Source organism: Amyelois transitella, chromosome 23, assembly GCF_032362555.1.
Source record: "Amyelois transitella isolate CPQ chromosome 23, ilAmyTran1.1, whole genome shotgun sequence".
NCBI lineage: Eukaryota > Metazoa > Arthropoda > Insecta > Lepidoptera > Pyralidae > Amyelois > Amyelois transitella.
In genome coordinates, this window is record NC_083526.1 from 3,371,046 (window position 1) to 3,388,434 (window position 17,389).

The 17,389-nt window shown below is 35.9% G+C and overlaps 1 protein-coding gene across 1 annotated transcript; it reads left to right on the top strand.

Moving 5' to 3' along the window:
• Nucleotides 1–1,174: 1,174 nt before the first annotated feature.
• Nucleotides 1,175–15,681, top strand: LOC106130728 (phosphoacetylglucosamine mutase). The gene is made up of 12 exons (XM_013329633.2): nt 1,175–1,417; nt 4,100–4,170; nt 5,241–5,373; nt 8,431–8,526; nt 9,290–9,441; nt 9,940–10,142; nt 10,656–10,780; nt 11,627–11,786; nt 12,292–12,446; nt 13,108–13,297; nt 14,016–14,186; nt 15,247–15,681. The coding sequence occupies exons 1-12, from the start codon at nt 1,314–1,316 to the stop codon at nt 15,331–15,333; spliced, it is 1,647 nt and encodes a 548-aa protein (XP_013185087.2). The 5' UTR covers nt 1,175–1,313; the 3' UTR covers nt 15,334–15,681.
• Nucleotides 15,682–17,389: the final 1,708 nt, after the last annotated feature.

The window sequence follows — 17,389 nt, forward strand, 5'->3', positions numbered from 1 at the left end:
AAGTAGGTACTTACGAAATCAAAGGTAGTCAACCAACTGAAAAAATTACATATCTACCTAATAAGTATTTACCATTTTATTTTTTTATTTATCGTACCTATACCATAAAAGTTTCCTACTTATACGTTACGTATTACATATACAAAACGTTATTGTGTCTGTAAGTATGCCTTCTTCTTCCTCCTGGCTTAAAGTCCCGGTTACGTCCTCACCACTCGAGAGAAGTCCGGGTTGAGTCAGATATTTTGAGTTTGAGTCTTTACACGAAGCGACTTCCGTCTGACATCAGCAATCTTTGCAAAGGGAACCTAAACCGTATTGGATCACATGATTGCACACCCAGTTGCTTGAATGTGCAGGTTTCCTCACAATGTTTTTCCTCGCCGTAAGAGCATCGGTTAGTATTCAAAGTAATGTACAGTACATAACTTCGAAAATAGTCATTGATACATGGCCGCGGTGGGTTTCGAACCGGTGTCATTATGCGCAACACGCATTTTAACCGGGCACCCTTCGATAAGTTATTATACTCTAACGAAGCCACCTTACCGATTCGACCACCGACCCTCATAAAGGTAATCAAAAGGTACTATTGTAGTTTGTACCTATATACTTATAACTTTTTTAAATTTTCAAGTTTTCGTCAAAAATCGCGAGGAAACTCGAGGTATTCCGTCCTTGGAAGGCGCGCATGATAGGTAGGTAGTTTAAAAAGCTTATTCTAATGGATTTTTTAGTAAGTACCTATTTTTAATTGAATGATGATAATTTCGGGAAATCTATTAAATATTTGTGCACCCTTAAACTTCACAAGGAACATACATGCTACATTTTAAATATCTAGCTACTACAAATGGTTTGAGCTGTGTTGATATCTCAATCAGTAAGTTTTATGGTCGTGGACCTAACTACTGTTCGCTCTGTCTCCCCCCGTAAGGGATAAAGACGTGATTATGACGCGGTCGGGGAAACTTTGTCATTTACTGCCATCTAGGAGATTTACAGTGGTAAAAAATAAGAAAAATTGTGGACACTGCCATCTAGTATGTAGTACTTGAACTAAGTCTGTGATTTAGAAACGACTTCAAATCTTTACTTTAAAAAGAACATGTAAATAAATGCCAACTGTCAACGTCAAAACACAAATGTTAATGTTAAAATCAAAACGTCACTTGGTAACGTCATTTCGTTTTCATTTCATTGAAAACTTGTACCGCAGCGGGAATGTAGAAAATCTCGTAATCGTTCGTTGATTCAAAGTGATTGTACCTGAGCAATACGCGGCCTTATATAAATAAATTTCGCCTATCACAATGCCGCCAAGTAGCTTACGGGTAGTGTACGCGTTCGCCAGAGAAATGCACCCGAAAAATAGTGATGTGTTCATACAATATGGGACTGCGGGATTCCGCACGAAGTAAGTGTTTCTTGTTAAATATATCGCATTTCGTTATAATTGACATATTTAGGTCATTTTGCAATAGTTCAAATAAGTATATGCCCTTTCTCTGCAATCTATGTCACGTAGGCACATTTTGAATCAACCAATTAATATAAAAACTTTGTATCAGAATGAGTCACATATAAGACACCGATTTATAACGGGAAGTAACCGTCAGCGGGTAATATGGTCAATGACTTCGAATTATCTATAAGGCAAAACAATGAGTAGAGGTTATTTATACATTCACAACACTTGAGTTATGATTTTGCATTCAAATAAGTGTAGAGGAGTGGTATCTACCTATGTTGGGCATTTATGAAAAAGTCCTTGTTATGGTAATTTGTGAAATGTCAACACCTTTTGGCCTTGGATAAAATTAATTAGTTTTGTATGTGTAGTAGACACATCCAATAATTGCAACTTATTTATAAAGTCCAGCCTGTTTATTCACAAATGATTCACATACTGGTTCTGTAAATGTGACTAGAATTTTAATTAGTTATTATGGTCTTGATTTAATTACTATAGGCACATAATAAATCTTGTGATTAGAATACATATTCACTAATTATAAGAAAATATTTAAAAAAATTCTGTTCTATATTATAAAATCATCAATTTCATATAAATACTTCTTACTAAGTTAAAAATATATTTTGAAAGCAAATGAAATAATAATTAATACTATATTAATAAATCTTAAAAAAAATTGGTGCTCTCTTGGCACAGCGCCATTCAAGATTAGGAGACTCAAGCTACTACTAAGCAACTGCTATGCTTACTTCTCCAGGACTAGGACACACTGGACAAGATTTGGTTTAGTATGAAAATTAGATAAGTAAATAGGCCAAAAACCAATACCCTTTGATCTGGCTAAGAGTTAATAAAATTTATGTATGTTGGACTGACGCCAACCACTTTCAGATCAATTTCACTGTTTGTGCATTTTCATTACATTGCGGTGTATTTGTAACCTATTTATTTTAATAGCTGCTTATTTTTGAGTTTTAAATCCATCATAATATTATAAAGAAGAAAGGTATGTTTTCTTGTTTGTAAAATATGAAAATCAAAAAATGCTGGACTGGTCTTAATGAAAGTCATACTCAAAGATTAGATTTTAAAGGGCTAGAAGGCTAGTTTTAGAACTCAAAATCCCCATGGGAGCAAAGATTTCACCTTACTGCATCCTTTTTTATTGGCCCATAATTAATTTATTTATTTTGTCTGTATAATTATTAATGTTAACAAGATTCCTGAATATATTAATACTGCTTAAAACAGGAATAGGACGACTGTCTCCTTCCCATAAATGTCGTAAAAGACGACTAAGGGATAGGCTTATAAACTTTGAATTCTTCTTTTAGGCCGTGTGCAAGCAACCATTTGAATCTCCATTCTATCATTAAGTCAAACAGCTGAATGTGACCTATTAGTCTTTTCAAGACTTGGCTCTGTCTACCCCGCAAGGAATATAGACATGATTATATGTATATTACTAGTCTAAATTAATAGTTTTAACTTTGTGATCTTCCTCCCTCCTGTGAAACTCACACTAAAAGTTGTAATGGATGTAAATTAAACATAACAGAATTAAAAGCAATGTGATAGTGTTTTATCACTGAATACATACAATTTGCGCATTTATTATTGAACTGATAAGTTTCCTTTGAAGTTCGTCAAATATTTATAATTATAATTTGTTATCTACCAAGTTATTTTATTTGTAACTAGCAGCTTACTGAATCTTCGCCGGCGCGAGTTTAGCGCCATTTATAAAAGAATACAGGTTTTTTGGAAGTTCTACTTGTATATATTTTTACCAGGATGAAAGATACCCTATGTCCTTCTTCACATTCTTAAGTAATATATGCGAAAATTCAAGAAGATTAGTTCAGTAGTTATCTACTGAAGAGGTAAAAGAAAATATTTATAGTTTGACTAGTAGTATGTTATTTATGTATCTTTTTACTATTTTCTCACAAAATTCATATTTTACTGTAATACACAATCACGTCTTTATCCCTTACGGGGGAAGACAGAGTCAACAGTATCACAAAGACTGAAAGGCCATGTAATGGATTCAAATGTTCACAGGTTAACCCATCACCTAAAACACTGAATACATGTGGAGAAAAATAATGAAATAAATAAGAAATTATATCTTTATCCGCAGACTTGCTATTTCTCGTGACTTCGTTCACCGTAAAAGTTGACTGATAAAGCTAACCCCCCTGTATTGCCGATCGATTTTTGGCAATATCTTTAAGTACAGACATCGTCAGTTACTATTTCATCTATACTAATATTATAAAGGTGAAGAGTTTGTATGTTTGTTTTAACGCGCTAATCTCAGGAACTACTGGTACGAATTGAAAAATTCTTTTTGTGTTTGGCTATATAACATCCCGCTGCAATTATTAGGAGCAAAGAAATAATGGAAAACGTGAAAAAAAAACGGGGAAAATTATTCATCCTTGAGGGCTTCAATGATATCCAAAATAACTATTCCACGCGGACGATGTCGCGGGTACAGCTAGTTATATGTATAGATGGATAACAAGATAATCTAAAGTTGTATCTAGGGGGTATTAGTTCCATAAATAGATGTCGTCGATGTTAATTGGTATTAATTATAGAATGTTTCGTCCACAGAGCGAATCTGCTGGAGCATGTGGTCTACCGCATGGGGCTTCTGGCCGTTATCCGGTCGCGGGTCAAAAATGGTAGGTGCTATTGTTAAATAAATACTATTGTAGGAATGATTTGCTGCTTGATCGCCAAAAAAAAATTAAACTTCTTTGAAACCGCCATAGAAATCAAAAAAAAATCTACTTATATTCCGTTTTCTGTTGCTGCGGCGCAATAAATTTAAATTTAACAAAGAAATGTACAAGAAGTTAAAGTATTAAAAAAAAACCTCATATTTTTCACATGTTTTGTCGCTTTCACTATGGAGCAAATATTATATTACTTTAAATAAATTCCTATGCTGCATCTAAATATTGTTCATCTGTCCTTTAAATTCACACTTTGACTTTTGAATGTTACAAGATTTTGCAAATGTCAACATTCACTAATAGTAACATTCGGCTTTTATGTTGTGTTTTTGGACTTGTCAATTCAGAGCCGAAAAGCATGCACATGGGTTATTTATAGTGCCATGGATCAGATCGTGGCCTAACAGTCTTTCCTAGTCTGCGGGCTGTCTACTGTCTACCCCCCCAAGGGATTTTAACGAATAGAATAGAATAGATTTATTTTCAAAATTGGATACAAGGTATCACTTATTGACGTCACATCACTTAAATCTAATTATAACTACTACCGCTTCCAAAGCGCATGTGTAGAAGAAGCGGCGGAACAAACCACACTGCAGCATTTTCATCGGACGTCAATATACAAATATAGATCTCTTAAATCTAAATCATGGACGAATGCACATTGTCTACATAAAAAAAACATGAATGAATGTAGAACTAGTTATTTCAATACGAATATTTCTTCAAATATATAAAGATAAAATAAAATATGTACACACTGTACAAATTAACTGTGATTATATGTATGTATGGATCAGATAAATCAGAATTATTAGTAGGCTTCTGCTATTTAAGAATATCCGCAGAAGCTAGGCTTAAGGTCAAAACTAGTTACTATTTAGTACTAGTTAAGTGTAAGGAGTTTGCTATTCATATCTTTCAGTAGCCTCCACCATCCAGCAGACTCCTTTCTGAATACGTTAAAAATTTTCTTATAAACTTATATTCAATTCATTAGTTTGTTTTATGTCAAGGTCGCACAATCGGAATGATGATCACCGCGTCTCACAATCTGGAGCCCGACAACGGAGTGAAGTTGATCGATCCTGACGGGGAGATGTTGGAGGAGAGCTGGGAGGAGATCGCCACCAGGCTCGCCAACGTCAGGTGATACACGATGATACGTTTATTGGTGTCGAATGTGACAATGTGACGTCACATTCTATGGACAATCGAGTGAAGTTAGTAAGGATCGCGAGTCGCGACCAATCCCCTTAGAACTGTCAAAGGCTCTCTCATCTTCTTACTCTCTTTGTATCATATAGTTAATCTCAAAGCTAGATACAGATAGAAGACAAAACATTGTCTTTCAACATTCTTGAAATCATTAGGCACGCCAATGTCAGATAATGCATATTGAGGAAACCTGCGCATTCAGGCAACTAGATGTGGTAGCCATAGTCACGATTCAGTACAGGTTAGGTTAGGTTAGCACCTTAATGGTTGCAGGCGCGCTTGTGCCAGGCGCGCCCTCCCCTAGCGGGTAGAAGTGAAGGCCGACGGGTCACCCCATTGGCCGCTCCGTGGAGAGCGGCCGAGCCGAGGCCGCCGTGGAAGCGGCCGCCGCGTCAGGAATATAAGCGAGGGCAGCTCACACTCCTGGCAACGAAGCGGTAGGCGATGGCACCGTGTGGTTTTAGTGGGTTTAAGCCCCACATAGGTAACCCGTCCGGCTTCCCGTAGCCGGCCGGGTAGACGAAGGTCTTTCCACACGTAAAAAAAAAGCACTTTAATGTAAAGGTTAGGCGGATGTCACTTCGTGTAAAAACCTGATTTACCCAACCCAGGAACATGGTCAAACGCACAGCCCAGGCCATGTGCACATGTGCCCGGGACTAACGATAGGAGGACGATTTATATTTACGTTATATTTGACAACCTGACATCAAATCATTAGGGAAGTTAATTAAAAAATGCGACACGTTTGTCAGAAATCAGTTAGATTCATAATCAATAGCAGACAGGTTTTTACTTCTGACTGTACATTTCGTATAAATACGCGAAGGCACTTTGATCCCGCAATCAGTTTTAAAAAGTGGCCTCATTTGGTGTTAATAATTGTGCTAAATGAGCAAAACGTTAAACAATTTGAACCTGTTTATTTAAGTACTCGACAATGTTAGCTCATTTAGAACGAATCGTTAATCAATTTGCAGTCACCTATTTACTCGAAAGTACCTAACCTGATTTATAAAGACAACAAAGCGGTCACTGACACTAACTTATAACCTGTTTTCAATTAGACCATTAAGGTATTACTAAATCGATGGATACCTATTTCAAAAGAATAAAATCAGTCCATCGACTCAAAGGAGCATTTCCCACGCGATTTATTCAATTGACGCGCATTTAGAAGTTCTGAAGGCGCGCCCGAAGATATATGACGCGTCTAAAAGTCAATTACTCTCTGACAGGAGTGAACTATATGTGGAGCGGACGGAAGTGTTACCCGGTCACTGGACGATTGAATCGCGGAAATATTTTCAAATTCTACCTTATTTGTTTAGATAAAGTCTTCTTTAGCTTTATGTAGACGTGATAAAAATATTCTGTAGATATTTACGCGTAAACATTGTTATTATAGACTGCTTGTTATTTATATTTTATAGATACATTTTGAAGTAGGGCCAGAAGATCCCCTTTGTTATCATAGAATGTAGAGAATAAGATACCGCCGGAACTTAACTTAGTATTATTATTAACCATACTTATAATACTAATATTATAAAAAGAAAGGAAAATCCTAAGTTTTTCCTTAAGATCTCACAGGAATGCCCCACAAAGTGATTTTATAATTCGCTCTTTATGTGTGCTAAAGTCTTAATTAAATTTTGATGAATCTTTGTATAAGCAAGGAAAAATTGTACTGAAATCTGAGGGGTTCCTACGGCAGAAAAGTTAAATTGTTTAATTCTTTCTTGTTACATACGGTATAAAGCTATCACAATCAGGGCAGACTGACGCCGTTTCCACAGAAACACTCATAACAATACAAATGACACTGGTTTTCCCGGAAGGAGTGAGTGGGCGTTTGATATCGCGCGCCCACCTTTTGTAGTATGACTATTATGAGCGATTTTTACACAACCTTTGCCATCTATCACATTTCATAGTCTAGTTTAGCCTATCTATTCTTATAAAAGATAATCTGTCTCAATACCAATCTGTAATATCAACTTCATCCAAAACAATTTCATCCAAAGCAGTTAGTGGTTTTACTTTCATATACAGATAATTTTTTTCACGTTTTTTCACATTAATGTTAATAGGGTTTAGTATGTTAACCAATAATTCCGAGGTTGGAGCGTAATTTCTTATAATTCGTACGTATTCGTCGCTGCAAATGTTAAATAATCTAGACTCTTGGCGATATTGCGCACGGCAGAGTTGAAACGCTACGCTGCGGGCGACTTAAAATAAATTGTTAAGGAAATATCGTTTAGGTGAATCGGACACTAAAGATAAACATAAGTAACAACAGTTAGTATGTCAATAGGTCCATAACACGCTATTTTCAGTCTACGCGCTCCATCGTTTTCATGCCTAGGACGTGAGTATAACTTTATTTTCCTGACTATAGTACGCGCAGTGTAATATTTCATAAGGATGTGATAAAATTGGTGAAACATCATCAAGATTCTAAAATCACCAGAACACGCAGAAGAATAGTAAACGCACAATCGTTAAATATTTCTAAATTAACAAAATTTTTAGCAAACAATTGCACTTTCACCCAAATCAATTCGGAAGGACGCAACCAGGGCAAACGCATAATGCGCATTCTATGCCTACAATAGTTACTCTTAGTGTAGATCATAAAAGTATATGGACTGACATACAGACCGGTCTATTCAACGAAACTGAAAGGCCTTATGCGTAAAATTGAAAGTTTATAAGTCATATTACGATCATATAAAGTATGTAATAGTTATATGTTTTTGAGACGACAACGAATTTTGTTGTTATAATTTTATTTAAAAAAATTCATGCGAAATCTTGAACTGATGAACTTCTGCCTACGTATTTATTTTATCATTTATTTATTTTCATCGCCCGCCGTTCCAAGATAATGCTTTTAGCATTAAAGTTTACCTAGTGTAGCTTTAGGGCTCATTAAAATTATAATTTAATTAACATCAACATCATCTTGTTATTTGATTTTAGTGACAATGACTTGGAATCAACAACGGTCGAGATCATCAAACAAGTGAACGCTGACATGAGCCTCAAGGCCAGCGTCTTCATCGGAATGGACACCAGGTACTATCTTATTTATTTATTTTTTTTTGTATAAATAACAATTTGGAGTTCATAAAACTCGGTACTTTTGCTGTCTATTGTATATTTTGCCCAGCTAATCAGTTATACTTATTCCACTGCAAAACGCAAAAGGTATTCTTTCTTTTTAGGACTTCGTGTAAGTGAAAAAAAAGAACTAGTATTATTAGAAATGCGCAAATTTAGAGATTTTGTATGTGACTTGCACGCGAAATCTGCTCTAACAGGTAGCGCAGTTAATATTTAGATCATTCAACAGATATTGAAAACTAAAGAATATTATTGTCCTACATTACGAAGGTATGGATGGGGTTATGGTAATCAATGGCGGATGTTTTATGCGTTATCAATGGCTCTAGATAAGACAATCAGTTTGCCAAAATTTGATCGATACCAAGAACTTCTTCAACATAACTGATACTGCGTACCTATTTGTTTCCCTGTTATTTTGAAAATATTGTAGTGAGAATGTATTAGAATGTTTTATATCGATTTATTTACTTTTTTGCTTGATGTCTTGTTGAACCTACTTTAATCTCACAATTACATGAAAGAAGTCTTAATTTCGTTTTTATGAGCTGTTTGACTTTCTTGAGTTTATAAGCTTATTTTTTTTACTTTACTCTAGTGAATGGTATTATGTCCATAATTGTGTGTGCAACATGTCAAAAAATCAGTAATTGAACAAATAATAGTAATACCACAATCGTTAAAAACTTAATGCAGACAAAATATGATTTTCCAGATACACAAGCCCCCGCCTCGCCGCGGCCGCAGCCAATGGCGTGATAGCGCTCAAAGGCACGCCAAAAGAGTTCGGGATCGTCACGACGCCGATGTTGCATTTCTGTGTCAAGTGCCGCAACGATAATAAATATGGCACACCTACTGAAGAAGGTAAACTATTATACACTAGTATATTCTTTATTTACTTGCTAAAAGTTACAAATATATATCAAATGATCCTCTTGCCATTATTCCTGCATAATTCTGGCTTTATCTACATTCAAAACTCTCTTCATGCAAGGTTAATACATAAATACACTTAAAAATATTGTTTGTGTTTTTACCAAAGCATTTGACACGATTAATCTTCTGAAAGATGTGATAAAAAAATAAGTTGTCTAATTACTGTGCATAGCTAAAACACTGTTAATGAAATGAGACCTTCTAAACAGTTGATATACTTCAGAAATTCTATCATAATTTAATGTTAAACTGATACTATACTTAGTCCACCCCATTGAAAAATAAAGTTTATAATTGCTATTACATACATCAAGATTCTTACCCGGAGGGGTAGGCAGTAGGCAGGCACTACATCTCTCCACTTACCACGGCCCTTGAATACTTTTTTTATTAGCTTGGTATTATTTGATCTTTCTTATATTTCAGGCTATTACGAGAAGATAGTCGGCGCTTTCAAGGCGATCTGCCAGAAACTGCCAGTGTCTGGCGACTACAACCCAACTTTGTACGTAGATGGCGCCAACGGCGTCGGCGGGAAAAAGCTGAATATCATCAAGAAGAGTTTAGACGGAGAATTAGATTTGCATCTGTTCAATTTGGGCGGCAATGGCGGGAAGCTTAATCTTAATGTTAGTATATCTGCTGTCACCCACATATGTGAAGTCTTTTGCCCTTAGGGGTATATAATAAAACGTAGATATGTATTTGTACAATCGTTATAATGTTCACGTTCTATTAATTGTCAGTGATAAATTAATAAATATATAAAACTGAAGATGTACTGAAGTTGAAGGAGAAAAATCGGATAACAAACCCTGGGCTACTAAACATAGTGTAGGGTATAACTGTTCCCTGTTGCAAAAATAACTTACTTAAACTAAATAAACACCTTTGTGTGTTTATTTAATTTAAGGTAGTTATTTCTACATCTTTATGTCAGAGAATCACCTAGTCGAGTCTACTAATAGGGTCATGAAGGTCCGGCTGGAGCAGATAACCACCATCACTCCTGGATCCTGGGAGGTAGCAATCGCTACGAGTATTTAAATAAATAACAATGTTAAGACAAAACGATTTCATATGTTGCAGAATTATTGTGTTGAACATCGTCATATTAATTCTGTTTTGGTTTTAATTTCCAGTGTGGAGCGGACTTCGTAAAAGTTTCCCAAAGCCCACCGGTGGGCGTGGAGCACGTTCCGTTCCAACGAGTGGCCTCGCTAGACGGAGACGGCGATAGGATCGTATACTATTATTTGGATGACGAGTGAGTATTTCTTTCTCTCTTCTTCCTCTTGGCTTTAGTCTCGGTTGCATCCTCACCACTCTGGAGACGAGCCCGGGGTATACCATTGACCATCTGTCCTGGATTCGGTGAGTCAGGTTTTTACACCAAGTTAGCAAAAAGTTACCAAAACTACTATTAGGGATATTTAGTTTTGGTTACTTAAACGTTAACGCACTAATGTATTTAATAGTATATATTTTTAATTTTCATTTAAATTAGGTTGAATCGCTAAAGTTTTATCTTTAATACTTGTGCATTTCCAATTGAGATTTTAACCAAAATAAAATACTATACTTACCTATGTTTATAAAAAAAAAATATATATTTTAAATTCTCAATTCTCGCACACTATTTTGAAGCGCTAACTCATTTTTTTATTTTATTTTTCGTAAGATACGTTAAGCCTTTGGTTCCGGCTATCATCAGCAGATAGCAGTCATAATGCCATGTCCGCTGCTTTTCAAATCTAAAAAATATTCACACCATTGTTGGCTACTTTTACACCCACGATAAACAAAGATACCTTTACAACTCTGCCATGGAAGTCTATTCACAATCACTTAACTGAAGCAAGTTTGTGCCGTGTGGTTTCCGGTACTTTTGAATACAACCACACATTCATAAAAAGCGATTTATTGATAGGCTTATAAATTGGGATTCCTCTTGTAGGCGATGGGCTATCTAGGCTGCGATGAATCTCAATGCCATCATAAAGCCATACAATTGAACGTGGCCTTTCAGTTTTGTCAAGAATGTTGGTTCTGTGTATCCTGCAAGGAATGTACCTAGATGTGACTATATGTATGTATGTATGAATTTTTGCAGGAACAAAATGAACCTCCTAGACGGCGATCGCATTGCCACTCTTCTGGCGAGCTACATCGCGGAGTTGCTGAAGACTTGTGACGCGACCGATCTGAACATGGGCATAGTTCAGACCGCGTACGCTAATGGCGCGTCTACGCAGTACATTATAGAACAGCTGGTATGTGTTTGAATGATTTTCTTTATGATTACAAACCTGTTTATTTTTTTTATACACCTACTGTTATTTTTAAATGCATTCTTTGTGTGTTTTTAAACGAGATTTCTACGTGTTAATTCATCTTGCTCAATATGAACAAAGCTCACAACCCAAATTGATATAAGTAATAATTTGTGTCGAAAGTTAGTTTCTATAATATATTGTATTTCTATATTTGTTACTTTCTATGTTTGGTATCTGGTATGTGTAGTTTCATTAATATACGCTTTCGACTTAATTCACGATCTTGTGGAAGCTATATGGGAAATAAAAATGTCTTGCCTTATCGAAGTAATCTTAAAATATATGTAGTGAATAATTTGTTATTAGCGCGTATTTACTTTATGGTTAAAGTATATGACATGAAAGAGTATACCAAATTATTATTACCGAAATTCGTTTATGATTTCCGTCGTCCGTGTAAAACTTAAAATTTACGAAACAAGGAACTTATCCACCATTCCAGAAACTTCCAGTAACGTGCGTGAAAACTGGCGTGAAGCATCTCCATCACGCGGCCCTGGCTTACGACATAGGAATATACTTCGAGGCGAACGGCCACGGCACTGTGGTGTACAGCGAGACCGCCAAGAAGACCATCCGAAAGATAGCTGAGGAAGGGTGAGTGAAATTGTATGTCTTGAATGAGTTTATTTTTTAGAGTTCTTCTATTCAAGAGTTCTAGAAAGTTCGGTCGAAAAGCGTTAAGAGGATATTCTTTGTGGCGTTACTCCCGGTTTAAATACTTCGAGGTGAACGGTAACAGAACTTTTGTATACAGCTAGAATGCAAAGAAGACAATCAGGAAAAAAATCTGAAGAAAAGTGAGCGAAATCGTATAATTTTGTACCTTAAAATGCTTCTTGAAATTTTGTCTCTGACAGATTACAAGTTCTAGGTTTACCTCTCGAACTAATTCTCTGGATCATAACAGAGAATCCGAGTATGTGGTCATTGGGAGTATAATTCATATCCAGACATAAGACGGAACGGATGTAGCGTTTCTATTTAAATGTTTCGAATTCAATTTCGTCTTTGGTTATCAAATTATTATTTTATTTCCAAAATAAGTTACACTTTTCGCTCCTCCCTTATTTATTGTATCTTCTTAAACTTGGAACATATTTTAATACAATAACAAATGTAAATAAAATGACTAGCCGCTTTCACAAAATAGTGGGTTTCGAGATTCGATTCAAATGTAGAATAATATTGTGTTCGAATTTTGTACTTGTAATCGTTAATTTTTTTTTTCTATCAATATTTTTTTTTAATTATCCAGTGAGCCGGAACAGCGCAAAGCGGCCAGCCTGTTCGTCAAGTTCATAGACATGACGAACGAGACGGTGGGCGACGCGCTGTCGGACCTGTTCCTGGCGGAGAGCGTGCTGCGCGCGCGCGCGCTGGCCGCGCCGCGCTGGCGCGCCCTCTACGCCGACCGCCCCGCCCGCCAGCTCAAGTGCCCCGTGCAGGTATTATCATTATTACAATAGAATAGATTGACGGGTTCTTGGGATTCTTTTTTAGGCGATGGGCTAGCAACCTGTCACTATTTGAATCTCAATTCTATCATTGAGCCAAATAGCTGAACGTGGCCATTCAGTCTTTTCAAGACCCCACAAGGGATATAGACGTGACCATAAGTATGTATGTACATTACGTAGAAAAGATTTATTTTCAAAATTGGATACAAGGTTATTATTATTGACGTCACATCACTTAAATCTAATTATAACTACTACCGCTTCCAAAGAGCATGTGCAAAAGGAGCGGCGGAACAAACTACACTGCAACATTTTCATCGGATGTTAATTTTCAAATTTAGATCTCTTAAAACTACATCGTGGACGAATGCACATTGTCTACATTAAAAAACATGAATGAATGTAAAACTTACTATAACAATACGAATATTTCGTCAAATAAATAAAGATAAAATAAAATATGTACACACTGTACAAATTATGTCAACACCATGTCAAAAATGCAAAAACATTTAAGAGGCCATTATGTCAAGCTCGGGCCACACATCTTTAATGTATTATTATTATTCTCACAAGTACCTACATTATACATAATTTTATACTTATTTATTTAGTATCGTTAAGTTAGAATCTCATACTCACTTCGAGACTAACTCAGTCCGTTTAATCAGTCCCTCATAAAATTTAATATATATTTGTTTACCAGGACCGCAACATCATAAAAACGACGGACGCGGAACGTAAATGCACGTCTCCCGAGGGACTGCAGACCAGGATCGACGAGCTGGTGGCGCGGCACACCAACGGGCGGGCCTTCGTGCGGGCCTCGGGCACCGAGGATGTCGTGCGGGTGTACGCCGAGGCGGACACTACACAGGTGAGAGTCGTTGTGGTCTGTATGACTATAGTACTCATTAATACATACATACACATACATATGGTCACGTCTATATCCCTTGTGGGCTAGACAGAGCCAACAGTCTTGAAAAGTCTGAATGGCCACGTTCAGCCATTTGGCTTAATGATAGAATTGAGATTTAAAAAGTGACAGGTTGCTAGCCCATCGCCTAAAAAAGAATCCCAAGTTTGTAAGCCTATCCCTTAGTCGCCTTTAACGACATCCATGGGAAAGAGATGGAGTGGTCCTATTCTTTTTTGTATTGGTGCCGGGAACCACACGGCACTACCTTATACGTCGTCTCGGCAATAATCGGCGGCGAAGAATAGCGCTACCTATCGCCGTATCCAACCCAATGTAAACTCAATAAAATAACAACTTTATTACAAGTACATACATACATACATACATACCGTCACGTCTATATCCCTTGCGGGGTAGACAGAGCCAACAGTCTTGAAAAGACTGAATGGCCACGTTCAGCTATTTGGCTTAACGATAGAATTGAGATTCAACTAGTGACAGGTTGCTAGCCCATCGCCTAAAAAAGAATCCCAAGTTTGTAAGCCTATCCCTTAGTCGCCTTTTACGACATCCATGGGAAAGAGATGGAGTGGTCCTATTATTTTTTGTATTGGTGCCGGGAACCACACGGCACTACCTTATACGTCGTCTCGGCAATAATCGGCGGCGAAGAATAGCGCTACCTATCGCCGTATCCAACCCAATGTAAACTCAATAAAATAACAACTTTATTACAAGTACATAAATATTAAAATCTTAAATAATTTTAAAAATTAAGCCAAATAGCTTTGGTCTATTGGTCACGTCGTGATGTAGTTATAAGACGTGATTACATGTATTTATGTACATTAATTTTAAAATCCAATAAACAAAACTGTCGTACCTAAGTGTAATAAGTCTCCTGCTATATCGCTTATAATATTAGTACAATAGCGGACAGTTCATACCAGATCGATTGTCTCTACCTTTCTATTTAACCTATAAGTGAAAAAGACGTGTATGACTTTATTTCCAGGCGGCCGATAAGTTGGCGGCAGAAGTTGCGCAGGCGGTGCACGACCTCGCGGGCGGAGTCGGCGACCGCCCGGTGTTGCCAGAATAAATATCACAAAAATGTTATAAATTTTAGATGATACGGAAATTGTATGAAGATGGATATCTACAGAGAAATTTATAATGTTACGGAGAAGAGAAAGGTAAAAAAAGCGCAAAAATCACAAATATTTTAATATTTAACAGAAGAAATTGAATTACTGACTGACATATAAACGCACAGCCCAAACCGCTGGGTCTGACTTGAAATTGGGCGTGTGTCAATAACTTTATGTGTTTTAGCGGTGCACTAAGAGAGGATTTACCGAAATTCCCGCGGGAAAGGGAATTATGGTGATTTTTCATTTTACGCAGGTGAGGCCGCGGGCGTCCGCTAGTCAAATATATGGAAACACAGGATAGATTTACAATAAAAAAAATATATAACAGAGCAAATCAAGGTATGCAAAGAATCAAAGCTCTGTGGGTCTTATTCAAGCACGTTAACGAGACATGTGTTTTATTTTCTTTCCCTTTCTATCGCTGCGGTTAACCTCAGAGATAGAGAAAGACAGAGGAAATGAAAATGTTTTATCAACGTTCATGAATACGCCTGCTGGATTATAATAAGACTTAGTCAATGGTCTGAGCATAACGTCATCGATCATTTGTAATCGTAACATTCGCCTAGTCTTTTTATTTAAATTATAATTCATTATTTTTGAACAATCTCTTAATTCATTCACGTTTTTTTTTTTCATAATAATTATAATTTTAATAACAATTTTGACAAATTATATTTAATTAGCGTACTAAGTAGTTAATACTTTTTCTTATTTTGTATTTTTTTTTTGTAATCGAATTTAAACAAATCTTTTAATAATTAAATGTTGTTGAATTTATTGTAACGCATAGTAACATTTTAACTTGGTTCAATTTTTTAACATTTTATTCTATGTCATAATCGTAATCAATATATTCTTCCTGTGGTCGTTTTTCTATATGCGAAATTATGATTAAACGTAATGTTTGTTATACACTCTTTTTTAGACAATTATAAACTTTGAAGTGAACTTTAGCTGGTTTTCTGTTAGTGTTGTTGGTAGTGACCCCAACTCTGTTATCACTTTAAGGTTTAATTAACAATCAAACATTTATACACTTATACATTTTAATTTGTACACTTAAAAATGAAACAATAGGGTACCGGACAACTTTTCAGATTGTGTTTAAAAATAATCTTTATTTATTTATATATCCATAATAAATAAATCTTTTGGAGTATTTAAAAACGTCAAAAACGTAATTTATTTAAAATTGCCGCGAAAACAGCACTTTACGTCAATTCAGATCGCGTGACGTCATATGTTTGGAAAACAAACTACAAGCCCTATTACAAGTGATCAGTGCTTGGATAATTTAAGTATTTTCTTGCAGATCTAGAAACATGCAATACCCATAAATATCTAACCTTTAAAATCATAGGAAAAAAAACATATGTGAAAATAACTTTGTAAACAATGAAACTAGTTTTAGGTTATGTTTTCGTTTGTTATTTCTTCAATCATTTCTGTTGTTAAGATAAACAAAAAGGGGTTGAAATACCTACACAAATGTTTTCACATTGCTAAATTCAGCAAAATAAAAGTCGGTATTAGTGGCAAAGAAACTGCCGACCATGAAAATATCAATCTTTTGGGAGATTTCTATTGTCGGCTTGTAACCTTGTTCCATGATCAAAGCTTGATAAGCGGCTTCAAGCACTTGCGACAACTTCTGTTATGAGTAGTCCTTCAATTCGTAACTAATTACAATTAAATATTTTTAGAAACATGCAAATTAATCGTAGAATAACTCGAAATAACATACAAAGCAGTGTTGTTTACTTATCACTCATTACGTATGACGTCACCCACTGTGATTGGTGTTTGGGTTCTTACGCTGCACAGATAAAAAATATTGGATTTTTGCAACTTTATTTATTGATTTAAAATTATAAATCATTGTTATTTCTTAAAAATCTTTATTAAGTGATGTTCTTGTATAACAAACTTTATTTTAAAACACAACTTAGATTTTTTTTCGATTACTGTCCGGTACCCTATTGTAAGTAGTAAAGTCGCATC

What these genes read in the sequence shown, in the direction of transcription:
- LOC106130728 (XM_013329633.2), top strand. Translation starts at nt 1,314, where the DNA reads ATGCCGCCAAGTAGCTTACGGGTAGTGTACGCGTTCGCCAGAGAAATG. An exon ending in AGCTCAAGTGCCCCGTGCAG is followed by an intron (nt 13,298 to 14,015) that starts GTATTATCATTA and finishes TTTGTTTACCAG; the next exon opens with GACCGCAACATCATAAAAAC. An exon ending in CCGAGGCGGACACTACACAG is followed by an intron (nt 14,187 to 15,246) that starts GTGAGAGTCGTT and finishes CTTTATTTCCAG; the next exon opens with GCGGCCGATAAGTTGGCGGC.